The sequence below is a fragment of the Erinaceus europaeus genome, chromosome 5, assembly GCF_950295315.1.
Source record: "Erinaceus europaeus chromosome 5, mEriEur2.1, whole genome shotgun sequence".
Lineage (NCBI taxonomy): Eukaryota > Metazoa > Chordata > Mammalia > Eulipotyphla > Erinaceidae > Erinaceus > Erinaceus europaeus.
The window spans coordinates 112,286,799-112,303,628 of record NC_080166.1 but is presented as its reverse complement, the minus strand read 5'-3'; the positions used below and the strand labels follow the sequence as shown (position 1 = coordinate 112,303,628).

Here is a 16,830-nt window from a genome sequence, read left to right as displayed (position 1 = left end):
AATTAAATTATTACTTCCCTTTCTATCAGTAAACAGGTATCATTTTAAAAAAATGAACTCTTTGTACCACTAAAACAGTAAAACCTCACTAATTCGGAATAATAAACTGAATTTGTTTCTATGACTTACTGAAAATGTTTTAATCATGTTTAAATAAAAATTCAGTTTTATTACCTTCAAACAATATAGATGACTGGCTAAACTAAATTGTACAATAAACAAAATGTGAATATCTACATTATAATTCAAAATAGACCTATATTACATAAAAATGTACCATAAACATGAAAGTCCTTTAACATACAAGAATTAATTGCTGGACCCAGAGGCTGAAGGCACGGTGAAGGAATCCTTCATTTCTTGAGCCCTTGGTTTGAAAAGCTAGTGATTTTAGACAGCTTTCCCCTTATAAGTATGACCCTGAAAATTCAGAGGAAGAAATTATTTTGAATTTTTCACTCAAAAAAATCACAAGTATCTAATGAATCAAATTCTGAATTAGTGAGAGGTTTTACTATAATAGCATAAAGAATGACTCCTCTTCTGGTAAATTAACTCATATGGATTTGTCAAGTTAATTAAATGAGACATATTATCAGGAAAGGAGGAAAAAATAAGCCTAATTAAATTACAGATTAAGTTTGTAACTATTAAAAGGCTAGGAGCTATTATAAAGGTAAAAATCATATGGCAGTGGCTTGAGAGATTCACAGTGGCTGAAGCACTGGATTTGCAGGAATGAGGTCCAGAGTATACCCAGCATTGTAAATGCCAGATGTGTGCTCTGGTTCTCTTTCCTATCTCTCACTATTAAGTGAATCAAATATATATAAATATTTTGTCCATGTTCACTTAAACAAACACGTATCTATTTTTATTAGTGACAGTGAAAATATTATTAAAGGTTAAAAAAAAAGAAAGGAATGGTACTCATCATTAGCAGCAGCAGTAACAGATTCCAAAGAAATATGTATTTATATATGGCTTTTAATGTCAGCTTAATAAATTATAACTATAATAAATTAGAAATGTATAAAATCTTATTAATGAAAAAGGTAACTAATATACAGCCAAGAAGTTAGTGTTAATTCAAGAACTGACAAGTGAAATTCAGCATAATTCATTATGATCAATCAAGATCAAAAATCAGTAAAATTAATGGACAGAAACAAGAATTAATCTCAGATTTGTAGGAAGAATAGATACATCAGAATATTCTTATGATTAGTGACTAGATATGAGTAGTCTCTCTATATTTACCCTGAGTATGTTCATATTTATGTATGTATAGCATGTGATATTCAAAAAGTATATAAAATTTTCCAGATGTATATCTAAAATGCTGTGGGCAGATATAATCTATGCGTGTGTATGCATAGACAGTACTATACATAGACAACACATAATGTATACATATTTGTAATGTACATAAACATGGAATTTGGTATCTAAAGGACTCTAACTTTTCTTTTTAAACTGTACATTTTGGGTAATATGCAGGCATGGGTATTATACAGTGAGTAGTTAGAACTCAGTAACATAAAAAAGCTGAAGCAGTAGTAACTTCAATTTGCTAAGCTCTTGCTTAGAGCATTGCTAAACACAGTGGATAAATACTTTTGTATTGTAGCTACCCACACTGGAGTCTAAAAAGTCTTGGATCAGAATCCTGGCTCTACCATTTAATAACTGAATGACAACTGGACACTAGGCCTTTTTAAGTCTTTCCCATCTACAAGTAGCAATAATACTACATTAACTCACAAGGTTCTTGTGATAGTCAGTGAAGTTATACACAAAAGCTGCTTAATCAATATTCACCATGCCTCTTTTTTAATCAAAATAATAATTAAGAGACATATGTGGTCCAAGAGGTGGCACAGTGATAAAGCTTTGGACTCTCAAGCATGAGGTTCTGAGTTCGATCCCAGGCAGCACATGTGCCAGAGTGATGTCTGGTTCTTTCTCTCTCCTCCTGTCTTTCTCATAAATAAAAAAAAAAAACTTAAAAAAAAAAAAAAAGAAATATGTTATCCCAGCTAGTATAGTCAGTAGAGCATGAGACTAAAAGACATAAGGTATTACTGTTCCACATTGTAGTTGAGAAAAACAAGGCTTAAACAGGCTAAATAACCAGACTAAAATAACAAACAGTAGAGTAGATGTTGAATTTGAAAAAAGTTAAGATTTACACCTACTACTAGCACTACCTGGCTAATATTTTAGATATTTCTGGAAATTTATCCTATAGAATTAACAAATCTCAGATTTTGTGCCATTAAGAGTAATAATAAAGCATTCAATGCGAAAAATTAAACCTAGTATAGAGAATTCCTACTTGAAAATATATCTATGTATGTATGTATGTATGTACATAAAAGTTTCTTAAGTTAAAATGCCTATTAACATAAGCATGAATTATTATCCCCCGTTTTAAAATAAGGAAAAAGATTATGAAAGATTAAGAATTTATGAATGACCACATATTTCTAGTAAAGGACAAGTATATGGTTAAAACTGAGTACTAATTCTAAAGGTTATAATATTCCACTGTAACACATCATTTCTAACTGAAAATGAAGACAAAATATACAAAGATGTTTGTCAACATACCACCAAATTTTCCCATGACTCACTTCAAGACCACTATCAAGACTATCTTCCAAACAATTCAGATTTTCTAACTTTGTATACTTTGAAAATATTTTCTATATAAAGTATTGAATAGTTTAAACATTATGTTAATTCAGCTCTCTCAAATTATACTCAGCAGCTACACTTTAAACATTATTGGTTATATGGGTTGCATGTTACAGTCTGATTCAGTCTTAGGTATTAATTGGGTTCTTGGAAGTCATGACACATTTTTGCATAGAAAACCACGTCATGGGGGCCAGGTGGTAGCGCACCCAGTTAAGTGCACATAGTACTAAGAGCAAGAAACTGCTCAAGGACTTGTGTTCAAGTCCATGCTCCCCACCTGCAGCAAGGACGCTTTACAGGCGGTGAAAAAGGTCTTCAGGTGTCTTTCTCTCTCCTTCTCTTCTCCCCCTCCCTCAATTTCTCTCTCTCCTATTGAATAAAAAAATGGAAAGAAGAAAAAAAAAAAAAAAAGGAAAAAAGGGCTGCCAGGAGCTGCAGATGCATAGTGCAGATGCACCCAGCCCCCAGCAACTGGAGACAAAAGAGAGAGAGAGAGAAAAAAGAACATGTCATAACTTTCCCCACAACCCAGTATTTCAACTCTCATCAAAATATGGCTGTTCTAGGATGTGTGCTGTGAATTCCTTCCAATCAGACAGGTTTCCAGCCCTCCAAGTAGAACTCACTATAAACAATAAATCACATTTCTCACCTCTCCCCAACAAAAGTCACAAAACAGTTTTAACAGTCCCATCCTGTGATCTGTACTACCCACATAATTGAATGTAAAACTGAATATAGCAACAAGTACAGTGACTTTCTCAGTGGACATACTGGAAGATAAATAGGGTAAAAAAAAATGGAAAGAAATATATTGGGTGGTCATGGTGTATTTTTGAATGCTTTTCTATGTAAAGATGCATTATGACTTTTCTGACAACCCTATAAGTATATATATATATATATATATATATATATATATATATATATATATATGTGATGGTAATTAGATATTAGTGAATATAAGTATCAATAATAAAAGCAATGAATGGTGAAAATATTAACAATAGTGAATGCAAAGGTTATGATGGAGAGAGGTTGTGGACCTACAGAAATTAGTGGATAACAAGGAAATACTCTTTAAAGAAATGAAAGCATCACTGGATAAAATATTTCTGGAGTAAACAACTGAAGCTGTCTCACTTTGCAGTAAATACCACAGAATCAGATTTAAAAGGAAAAAAGAAAAACTTAATCCTGGAAAATCAGTAGGTGGTTACTCAGTGGAGTACACACTTTACACGCATATGGGCCCAGGTTTAAGTTCCCAGCCATCATATGGAAACACCAGCACAGGAAAGGTTCTGGAAGAATATTTTGATATTGCCTCTCTCTTGCTCTTTTTCTCACCATCTATCTTTTTTAAACAACAGAGAAAAATAATCTGATGGGAGTAGAAGAATTGTACAGGGTTAATAGTCCCATTAATATTCCTGGTTAGCAAAACAAAAACTAAAACAAAACTATCCCTATACTAAATACTACAAAGTCAGTTCTTTCAAAGAGGCTACTGCAACTATACAAAGACCATTACTAAAAAACAATCAAATGATGGCAGACAAAATTAAAGCAAGACCTGTTACTGGTAATTTCTAGGCCTAAGCAATGTGATGTTGCAAAGTCATTTTATTTTTGTTATAACCAGGGTTTCACCACTCCCAAGTTGACTTGTTTTAGTTAGAGAGTCAGACACAGGGAGATAGACTGAGAAAGGGAAAGATGCCACAGCATCAAAGTTTCTTCAGGTGTGGGTGGGGGGCTGGACTCAAGCCTGAGATGTGCACATGAAAAAGCAGAAGCACTATTCACATGAGCTATCTTGCTGGCTAAAAATCTGCTTTAAACTTAAAACCTTAGCCTCTATTTTAAAAATCAGGGGTGGGATTGAGAAAGAGGTCTGTATTTGTGCATAAGATAGATACTAATAAAAAAGTGAGGTGGGATGGGTAGTGCAGCGGGTTAAGCACATGTGGCGCAAAGCCCAAGGACTAGTGTAAGGATCCGGATTCGAGGCCCAGGCTCCCCACCTGCAGGGGAGTCACTTCACAGGCAGTGAAGCAGGTCTGCAGGTGTCTGTCTTTCTCTCCACCTCTCTATCTTCCCTTCCTCTCTCTATTTCTCTCTGTCTTATCCAACAAAGAACGACATCATCAACAATAATAACCACAACAAAGCTACAACAACAAGGGCAACAAAAGGGGGAAAAAAATGGCCTCCAGGAGCAGTGGGTTCATGGTGCAGGCACAGAGCCCCAGCGATAACCCTGGAGGCAAAAAAAAAAAAAACCAAAAAACCAGGAACTTGAACTGGGTGTGGTATGTTCTGAATCAAAGCAAAGTGCTCTAGGGAAGGTTGGTAGGAAGAGGGTGAAGAGGACTTTTGGATCCTGGTGTATGATGACGGATAAGTTGGGAGTGAGAGTGTCCTGCAGACATCTATTATGGAAAGATGAGAAATTGTGAATATTTAACCACAGACAAAGTGCTGGAAAAACTTCACTTTTGTATATTGTGGGATACGGAGAGACACTGGGGAAAAAAAGTAGTAATAGTGACACTGGAACAAATAAATTAGATATTCTAATTTTAAAATAATTTATGTAGCATACCCTTAATATTATTAAATTTAAATTTTTATAGCATCTTTAGAGTATTCAACAACTAAAGCACTTCCCCAGGAGCCTATTTGTTATGCAAAAAAAAAAATACAACTTTCACTATAGATCATCATGTTAGATTTTAATTACTATCAAATTTATTTTTGCATAGTATATCTTAAGTAGTGTTTTGCATATGCTTTATCCTGTATTTTTCCTGAGTGGCAAAAAAATTGAGAGAAGTAAACAAGTTTGATTATAATATTCATTATCTGTGAATGGTTAAATAAAAAGTTAAGTTTGGGTCAGGAAGTGGTGCCCCTGGTTGAAAACCGTTACTGTGCTCAAAGATCCAGGTTCAAGTCCCCAGTCCCTACTAGTGGGAGTCAGGGGGTTTCACAAAAGGTAAGACAATGTTATAGGTGTCCCTCCCTCTCTCTCTCTCTCTCTCTCCCTACCTCCCTCACTCCCTCTCAATTTCTCTATCCAATTAAAAAAAATGGGAAGAAATGACCACCAGAAACAGTAGATTCTATCATACTGCATACATAGTACCCCAGTGATAACACCAGAGACAATAAACTAATTAAAAGGAAATAAAAAATAATAAATTAAGTGTACAGCAGCTTTGCAGCAAAGAAAAATAAGACAAACAATTTGTCTTGGTAGAATTTTGGCTATGCTTTATTCCATTTTGTGGATTTACTTTGGCATTTATAAATAAAGTAATGAGTCATACTAGTCAAAGAACTCCTGATTCACATGCCAGGATATATATATTTATAAATTCTAATGCATTATTTATTTTAGTTGAACTACAATCTTCAGTTTAAAAGAAAAAAATGTTTGCTTTAAAAATGTTTTAATTCAAGGAAAGAAAAAGAAAACTAAACAAAATGCAACTTGAACTGGATGTAGTGTTTTGAATCAAAGCAAAGAGTTCTGGGGAGGGGGGTAAGAAGAGGGTGAAGAGGACATTTGGGTCCTGGTGTATGATGATGGAAAAGTTGGGAATGAGAGTATCCTGAAGATATCTATCATGGGAAAATGAGAAATTGAACTTATGTGCCAATAGCTGTCCTATAAACTTTTAACCCTCAATAAAATGATAAAAAGGAATATTTTAATGTACAATCCTGAGATCTCAAAGAATAATGCAGAAAGTTCCTAGTTACTAACTAAACTATTTACATCTCTGACAGTTTCTAATGACCAAAGAAGATCTATATAAATCTGTACTTACACTTAGTTCTACCTCTCAAATATCAAATAATTGTTTATTCAAGTATGCTGTATATATGTTTTAATATTCAAAAATATATAAAAGTCTAACAATCAATTCATTATTTACAGTTAGTTTGGCAATTTTGTTAATTCTAAAACAAACAGTATTAAATGATACCATAAAATGAAAGATGGAAGTCATCTAAGAAGATAAGAATAAAAAATAGAAAGCAGTAGTTCTTTTCCATCTTTATGAGATGCCAAAAGAAATGGAACAGGAAAATATCAACTGTAAAATGTCTCCACTATTAAGCTAATAACAACAACAAAAAAGTGAAGCAAGATACATAGTCATTTATAAGAGTACCACATTCGACATGTTCTTTCTCCTCAGGTTATATGATAAACAATAGAAGGAAAGTAGAAAAATTAGGTTTGTGCATTTCTGCAAGAGATAAAATTCAGATGAGTGGAAGAAATTGGGAAAGTCCCACCTAGTTGATAAGGAAGACCAAATACCTTTGTGCTTGTCCCGTTTATGCTTTAGCTGTGCTGGATGGGATCTGAGTCTGGCTAGAGCCTGTTCTCGATGGTTCATAAAAATAGGGCCAGCAAATACAAGGGGGCCTGAGGAGAAACATTTTGTATGTGCATAGAAAAGCTCACAAAATAAAAACACTATAATGAACAGAAATAATTCAAAGTAAAAAGCATGGAAATTTATTAACTATTTTGGTCATTATACTTCTTTCCCAACCCCACAACTCTAACCCACCATGCCCAACTATAACCTGTAAGCACAATATCTTAAATAGTTTATAAAATACAAACTTTATCTCTTATACTTATAAATGTATGAGGTACTAATAGCCTAGATAACAAGAAAATTCAACTCAAATTATCTTACAAATATTAATATATATACTCAAACTTGTTAAGCCATACATTCATTAAATCAACTATTTTCCTATTGAAATGCCAAAGCTAACTGATTCTTAAATAAATGATTAAATTTTATAAAGTCTTTAAGAATTAATATCCAGATAACTTTCACTACAAAACCAAGATAAATGTTACTGGCTTAGCTCATTCTCTTAGAAATAATCAAACAAGGTAGTTACAAACAAAAATTACTTTGATCTGATACATAAATATATGAATATATATTGCTACATAAAAACAGTTATAGAAGGTATATTTAAGTGGCAGTATAGATAATATAAATCTTTCAGGAAATTATTGGTGACACATTTCAAGAACCTAAACAGTATTACTATCCTTTGGTTTAATAATGTACATCTAGAAATCTAATCCTAAGAAAAATTCAGAAAAGTTTTTATTGTTGCTTTTTGTTTAAGATTCCAAGAAAATGATGTTATTAAAACCTTACTAGTTATACAAAAAAAAAAAATTAAACATTCCAAAAAAGGAGACTAATGATAAGAATGGTGTAGCCACTCAGTGAAAAAAAAATGCTAGATTAAGAATAACTAAACTTAACCTCATTTACTCAGTAGAGAGTGATAAGAAAAATTATCAACAAAATATAAAAATAAAACAATAAATGCATAAAATATATATTCAGTAGTATACTTGGAAATTTATGAAAAATGATTGGAAGATTACAATGAAATAAGTCAAAGCAGTACTATAAAGAGTAGGTTTATAGAAAGTTTTAACCTAAATTTAGACATTATTTAATATAGTATTATAATAAATCACAAAAATGTATATAGTAGTAAGAGGGACAAGGTTATCAATATATATTATAGTATGAAATGACATGAAATAACTAAGAGATATATAATCATAGAATAAATTATGGAAAGGTATATAAAAATTCTACCACTAGTTCTTTCTGGATGAAAAATTACATTGGTTTTTGTTCTTACATTTATTTTCTAAATGCTTTATATATTTTGATTTAAAAAGACACTTTGAAAATGTTTTGGAAGGTCAGATAATTTCAAACCAAGATAACTTAATAGTTCTACAGACTTAAAAAAATAGCAACATATGACAACTGTCTTATAAATCATAATTTCTCCCATAAAATGATTAGGGAAAAAAGGTTACAGTTATATATAATAAGACAATAGCAATAACAACTCAAACACTTTGAAATCAAAATAGCTATAATTACTTTTACATTCCAATTTGTAACTAGGGATAAATATGTTCTATTCCTAGAAGAATGGAATCTGTTTTATACCACACAAGCTTGGAGAGTGGGGGAGTTGTTAATAGTGATCACAGTTTTGTGATTAGCCTTACAATTTGTATGGAAGCAAACAAGACCAGAGCTGGAAAAGCAATAAATGCAAAGGTGCCAGAAAACAACCAGATAATTCACCAACAGTAACACCAGCACCAGCACCAGCACCAGTTCTGCTCATTATCATTATCAAACATTCGGTTAGTATGTGTGTTAGGCATTTTTATGACATACTACTTAATCCTCCTTAGCTTTCCTATTTAGGTGAGGTCAGCTGTAATCCCCCATTTTAAAGATAAGGAAACTAAAGTTCAAAATGGTTAATTTCCAGGGTGACAGGTAAGCAATAAAATTTAAGAAGCCAAAATTAGAACCAAAGTGTAAATCAACCACCATGTCATAGAAGAAGACCAATTATTTAAGTTATGCATTTGACACTCAACTCAAACAAGTCTTCTGAGCAAGTTCCCTTCTGTGAATGGAATCAAGCAATATGCCTGAACAGTAGGCATAAAATGGGACTGAGCTGACTAGCCAGAACATAAACTCACTCTACATAGAACTCATTATTATATAATTTTTATTTGACATCCAGGAGGGAAGGTCATTATTACTAGAGTTTATTTTTCCTCATGATATTGTGCTGAGAAGAAATATGAAAATGAGATCTTTGATATACTCCACACAAGAGTTCTGATGATATGAGACTTTTACCTAAAAAAAAATCAACTAATCAGGATGAATATGGGATGATCTCACTCTCAGGCAGAACTCAAGAAACAAGAACAGAAAGTGGAAATGCAAAGTAGAACTTGGATTGGATTTGGTGTACTGCACCAAAGTAGAAGGCAGAGGTTACTGAGGTGGTGGGGAACCTTTCAGTTTTTGCATGATGGTGGAGGGCAGGAGCTAGGCTGAGGATTAAGAGTGTTTTACAGAAACCTATCATAAGATGAGAAATTTTACCCATGTGTCATCACCTTTCAAAAAATTAAGTCCCCAAATGTTGGTAAACATGATGCAACAAATAGACCAAGTAAAGTAATTTTGTGAAATTTTTTTTAACTTGTGAAATAAAGCTTCAACAGCAATGCCCTGTGTCAATGGTTCTCATTCTCAACATCATAAAAGTCCCCTAATGGAACTGATAAAACAGGCTGCTGATCTCACAGGTTTAGGGTAGGTAAGGCCTAAAAACAGAAACTTAGATAAATGCATAAGTGATGACTAATAGTTGTCATAACACAATTAAAAGCACAATACCTGAAAGAATTTCTCCAACCAATTAAAATAAAAATATTGGGGGGATGTCAGTTGATAGCTCAGGCACTCTGGGGTTCACTTTAACATGCATGAAATCTAGTTTGAGTCCTCAACCACCACACAGGAGCACATGCAAAAGAGGTAGTTTCACAAGTATCTCTCCTCTCTCGCTTCACTCCTCTACCTCTCTTCCTCCCTGTCTCTCACACTCTATCTTAAACAAAACAAAATTCCACCAGAAGTAATGAAATCATGCAGGCATAAAGTCTCAGCAATAACTCCAGTGTCAAAAGTAATGACCTATGTATGGGGAGACAGGTCACCTAGTAGAGCACTGGATTTGCATGCTTGAGATTCCTGCTTCATACCTAGTGCCACATGTACCATGCTTTTCTCTTTATCTGTCATTTGTGAAATAACCTCTCTCATGTAATGAATAAAATAAATACTTAAAAAATAATAATTAAGCAGTCTGTACATCTTAAACTTAGTCTATATTTTCATAGAATGGCTTAACATTTTAAAAGCATAACTCATATTGTTTATATATTGATATGTATATTTATTTAAAAACCATAAAAGGAGAAAATAAAATCACCTATAAACTCTCTTTCCCCCTCCAAAAAAAAAACATACAATAATTTGGCATTTATCTTTCCAAGCTTTCATCTATGTATGGGCATACATCTCTGTATATTATGTTTTGTGTAAAAAATTTTTTCAACTTTTTGATAAAAAAAGAGAAAATTTTTCTTATAAAATTATTTACAATGGAACTGCTGAGAAAGTATACAAAGATTATAAGAGTATATCGTGATACTCCTTTTTAAAATTACAACAGTCAAAAAATTTTCAAAGTCAATGCATAAGAATCTGAAGTAAACTCAAAGCAAGATCTGACTGAGTTTGGGGTAGGACACCAAGGTAAAAATCTCTGGGTGGAGGGTGGGAGTACATGTTTTGCTTGGGGGCAGGGAAGTTGGGGGGGAGGATCTAGACATAGTCCTTTGGTGGTGGGAATGGTGTTAATGTACACTCCTATTAACTTGTAGTCTCATAAATCACTATTTAACTAATATGAGTAAAAAAAAAATCTTGAAGTAACACTTTTAAAAGGTCTTGACATAGTTTTTGTTTTAAAGAACTTTTATAGGGAGTGAAGGTAGGGAATAGCATAAAATTGTTATGCAAAAAGGCTTCAAGCCTCAGACTCCACTGTCCTTGGTTCAGTCCTCCTTGCCTCCCTCTGACCTCCTTTCCTTTCTTTCTTTATCGTATAAAAATGAAACAAATAAAATATACTTTTAAAAATTATTTTTATAAAATATTTTGTTTCAGCAGGATTCTTTTTTCAACAAACTATGTTAATTTAAACATATCCACATTGGAACTGTCTTCACCACAAGATTCCTCAGTTCCTAAGGTTAACTAGCAAAAACAAGGATACGGTTCTAAATACACACATATTTAAGAATGTACAAAACAACAGCTTTCATAACTAAGGTCCATAAAAAAAAATGTTAGCCCATCAAGAAAAGCTGTTCCTACAAATTTTGTTTTGCAAAAAAATGAAGTAGAATAGTAAGTGCAAGAACTCAACTGAAAAAGTTAATCAAGAATATTTTTGCATTTTTAAGAAGTATTTCTATATATTGACTACAGATGAAATTGGTTTCTATTAAAATATACATCAAATGCCTAGAATGAAATCTACACTTGTTAAGTCAGATACAATATAAATTCTTTAAATATTTAAATAATGGATTTATTTTTAACCTTTGATAGATTAGTGTTTGTTTGTATTTTAACTGTCTGTGACACATTTTTTAAAAAAATGGCAAAGCCTGGGTGGCGCATTGAGTTAAGCACACATAGTAGGAAGCTGCAAGGACCCCAGGAAGGATCCCCTTGGAGGCTCTGGCTCTCTATCTGCAGAGGAGTCACTTCACAAGTAGTGAAGCAGGTCTGCAGGTTTCTTTCTTTCTTTCTTTTCCCACTCTTCTTTTTTTCTTAATATATTCATTTATTTATTTATTTTTAACCAGAGCACTGCTCAGCTCTGGCTTATGGTGGTACTGGTGTGAGGGTTGAACCTGGGAATATAGAGCCTCAGGCATGAAAGTCTACATAACCATTATGCTATCTATCCCCACCCACTTTTTCCCTCTTCCCTCCCACCTCAATTTCTCTCTGTCCTAACCAAAAAAAATAAAAGGCAAAAATTATTCTACAATCACCGAACTTGTTAAAAAAAAAAAAAAGCAATGCATAATCAATGTTCTCGCTTGCAGGAATATAGACTACATTTAAGAGAGAACAAATTTTTCATAGAAAAAAAGATTAAAAAGGTATGCAAATTTAGAGAGTTAAATGTCAAAGTAAAGATTTACTACCCTTTGGTTGAAACAAGAAATTGTTTGATTTTGTGGGTCAGTTCATAATGATTTAAGATAATAATCCTCTCTCCAAAAAGTAGTAAAGTAATGTATCAATAATTAAGATTAAGGAAATCACAGTAACAGAAAGGGATTAAGTACCTGCCATATCATAAAAACACAATTTAAATTTTATCCAGTTTTCTATAAAATCTTTAATGTTAAATTTATTACATATTTACACATTGCTCATAATAATAACATATACACTAGTATAATTAAAATATTTTAAAGGCAATAATTCTATGTAAACAAAGCTAAAGGAACTACAAATATTCACCGATTCAATTAATGAGCATTATGTATCAGAAAATGTTCTAGACACATTTTGCAATTTAACTTAAAATAATTTACCCTAATGCAAAGTTATAATGATGGTTAAACAGACAACAGATCTTATCCAATGTATCAAATATCATGTCATTTCCAGTAAGTATTTAAAGTACATAATACTAGTAAATATTTCTCAAGATTTTGCCTATAGGCAAAAAAAAAAAACCCACAGGCTTCTGTATTTTAATCCTACTAAGAAAAGATGTTGTTGAGCAATAATGACATATTAAATGCTGTTTTTCAGACACACAATAAATATTCACTATATCCATAGTAAAATATATCTTTAAGTTAATGGTTATAAACAATGAAAATAAGATAGATGACAAATCTTTGTAATGAAAATCTGTACACTCTCCAGCTTATCATTGCTTCTTGTATATAAACATAATAATTTATAAAACCTCAGTGAGGCATAATCATGTACTAGACTGCCAAGAAGTGTGGAAATCAAACAGTGATAAATAACTAAGAAAACAGAAATTAAATTCTTCCTTAAAGTAATTTGTTGTTTATTGCTCAATAGATGAGTCCAATATCTAGGTGAAGAACAAGTTTTAGAATTTATATTTTTGGGACCAGGCAGTAGCACACTTGGTTAAGTACAAATATTACAATGCACAAGGATTATGGTTCAAACCCCTGTTCACCACCTGCAGGGGGAAACCTTTTTTGTTTAATTATCTTTACTTATTTATTGGATAGGTATAGCCAGAAATTGAGAGAAGTGGGGGGGAGGGGTAATAGAAGGAAAGAGAGACAGAGAGACACCTGCAGCACTGCTTCACCACTTGTGAACCTGGATTCTTGCATGTTGTAACATTGCACCACCACCTAGAACCCAGGGGGAAATCTTCACAAGCAATGAAGCAGTAATGCAAGTTGAAGGTCTCTCCCCTCCCCACGCCACTGTCCCTCTCAATTTCTGTGTCTCTATTCAATAAATAGTTTTAAAATGTAGTTAAAAGAAGAACTTATTTTAAACCATAATGATTGCTAATAATTATCAGTGCCTGGCAGATGGCACAACCATTCTAAATATTAATGACATATCTTAAACACCCACTGAATTGAATGTATGAAATTTGCACAATTATGATCTCAGTCCAGGGTAAGAAAGCAAGGCTGTGTGTACTTTTTCTCCACAGCTACACCTTACCTCTTCCTTCCTCTAGTCTGTGTCTCCTGATTACACGTTGCCGTTTCTCTTCTTGTCGTAACTGAAGGTGTTCTTCAATGTTAACCCCAGGTACTGGGACAGCTAATGATTGAAATAGTTAATTTAAAATATTTAACATAAACATCATCATGTATATGACAACTACATAAAATTCAAAAAAGTAAAAGCTAACAAAAACACTGCTGAAAATACAAAATTATTTTAATGGCAAGAATCTCAACAAAGTAGAAGGAACTCAATGACACATTATCACTTAGCATATAAGCAACATTTGAGTGCTATCAACTTAATTTTTAACGCATGTTCAACAGAAAATGTTAAAACTATCAGAACTACTTAAATGCAAAGTAATTGCAAAAGTCAATCAAATTACCCAACAAAAGATCTAAAGGTATCATCTCTTTCACGGCATCAAGAATTCCTCTTTGTCTTGCCTCTTGACCATCCAACTCTCTGGCACAAGCCTTGCAGCAACCACATACAGCACAGCCAGATTCTCCGGAACCACAACCACAGATTCTTTAAAATAAATAAATAGATAAATAAATATGTAAAGTTGAAATCCTTCTCCTTTTCCATAATACTTTTTCTATAATGTTAAAAAAATAGCTTTTTTTTTTAATTTTTAAAAGTATTTTATTAGGGGCCAGGTGGTGGCACACCTAATTGAGCACACATATTACAAGGACCTGGATTCAAGCCCCTGATCCCTACCTGTGTAGGGGAAGCTTCACAAATGGTGAAGCAGTACTACAGATGTCTCCCTTTCTGTCTCCCCGTTCTATCTCAGTTTCTCTTGTTTCTATCCAATAAACAAACAAACAAATACATAAATAGGTGAGGAGCAGGGGCTCAGGCCAGGTCCATTTGCATGTTAACACATGTGTACTTTGCCAAGTGTGTCACAGCCTGGTCCCGATTTTAAAGTATTTAACAATAGAATAAGCTATAGAATCATTTTGAAAAGAAATGAGTTCTGCCCATAGTCTACTAATGTTTCATGTCACCAGTAATAATTATCTGATTACCCTCCAGGAACTCTGTCTGGACGACCACTACTGACACAGCTGGCTCCATAACCTGTACAGTCACCACAGACGGTGCACACCATGCACTGTTCCAGCTTCCACTTATGCATGCCTGGAGGGCACATCATGGACTTTTCATCTTTTTCATCCAGTTCTTCTTCCAGGTCTTCATCCATTGCTGTTGCCATATTTTCAACTCCAAACCCTATTTGAAAGATAAATGTATAACTTTTATAGAGATAATTCCGAAGTCTAAAGACACTAAAATGCATCCAGTTTAAAACTGCACCTATACACTAATCAAGTGAATTAAAAAATGCTAAAACATAAAAGAAAATAAAATTATAATTTAGGAGTTGCTAGTAAGTCATTTCCCCATTCCCTTTATTATTATTATCATTATTAATTTTTATTTATAAAGAGGAAACACTAACAAAAACCTTAGGATAAGAGGGGTACAACTCCACACAATTCCCACTATCAGATCTCCGTATTCCATCCCCTCCCTTGATAGCTTCCCTATTCTTTATCCCTCTGGGAGTATGGACCCCGGGTCATTGTGGGGTGCAGAAGGTGGAAGGTCTGGCTTCTGTAACTGCTTCCCCAATTTCTTATTATTATTTTAGAGACAGAAGCAGAGAGAGAGATCACAGCATGGAAGCTTCCTTCACTGGAGTGAGGGTTGGGCCCAAATCTGGGTGGTGTACATGGCAAACATGTTACTACAAAATTTACATTGAGAATTCAGAACACTAGCATGATGGCAAAAGATCTAGTGGGGGTTGTATGTGATGCATGTACAAACTATTGTATATACTGCTGACTGTAAAACATTAATCCTCCAATAAAGAAATTTTTAAAAATTCCAGTAAATATTAGTCAAATGTTCACAAGAGTTTATACTGTATATTGATATGTAACATGCTATGTTTAAATTATGATAGATGTGTGTACATATACATTGATTCTTTCTTGCCCTATTGGTATTGCCTAAAACTGTGGTTCATAAATTTAACAAGGAAAAAAATTTTTGAAGTGATTTATTTGCTTTCTCTTTTACATTCATATGAACAGATTTAATTAGTATTTACATATGACTATGTCTTCCTTCACATGTAATTTCACCACTCCCCATCACACCAGCACCACCACAGATAGAGCAGATAGAAACAAAAAGGGAGATATAGTACCAAGCCTTTATGACGAAGAAAGCATCATCCTACAAACTGAGTGTTACTAAATTTCATGTAAAATTAAGAAAAGCATACAAGAAAATTAATTTGATATTTAAGTATTTTTAGATTTTGCTTTTTAAAAATTTTTATTTTTTTTCTTGTGCACACTTCTTTTTTTAAAAAGAAATTTTTATTATCTTTATTTATTGGATAGAGACAGTCAGAAATCAAGAGGGTAGGTGGAGATAAAAAGGGAGAGAGAAAGAGAGACACCTGCAGCCTAACTCCACCACTTGCAAGGCTTTCCCCCTGCAGGTGAGGACCAGGGACACGAATTTCAGTCCTTGTGCATTGTAATATGTGTGCTCAACCAGGTGCGCCACCACCTGACCCTGATTTTTAAAAATCTAAAGTACTGTGTTCCAGGGGGTGGCACAGTGGATAAAAGCATCAGACTCTCAAGCATGAGGTCCGGAGTTCAACGCCTGGCAGCATATGTACCAGAGTGATGTCTGGCTCTTTCTCTCCTACTATGTTTCTCATTCATAAGTAAATAAAAAATCTAAAATAAAAAAACTTAATTATTATTCAGTATTTCAGTGATTTACTCAAATAAATTAGAAGTTCAGATTTCCCTACTTTACAATTATGAAATCAGAGACACTTGTATTTAAAATA

General features: G+C 33.3%; 1 protein-coding gene across 12 annotated transcripts in view; it reads right to left on the bottom strand.

Annotated features, from left to right (window-relative positions):
* The window catches only part of MYCBP2 (MYC binding protein 2), a 238,289-nt gene that overhangs the window by 159,043 nt on the left and 62,416 nt on the right, over window positions 1–16,830 (bottom strand). For 11 of the 12 annotated variants that reach the window (XM_060191609.1, XM_060191610.1, XM_060191613.1 and 8 more), the window contains exons 15-18: window positions 14,978–15,182; window positions 14,323–14,468; window positions 13,929–14,030; window positions 7,043–7,150 (exon numbers count right to left, since the gene is read on the bottom strand). In XM_060191609.1, the coding sequence (XP_060047592.1) occupies window positions 7,043–7,150; window positions 13,929–14,030; window positions 14,323–14,468; window positions 14,978–15,182 (561 nt within the window). The remainder of the gene's footprint in view (window positions 1–7,042; window positions 7,151–13,928; window positions 14,031–14,322; window positions 14,469–14,977; window positions 15,183–16,830) is intronic. The other variant, XM_060191614.1, reaches the window with a different exon arrangement.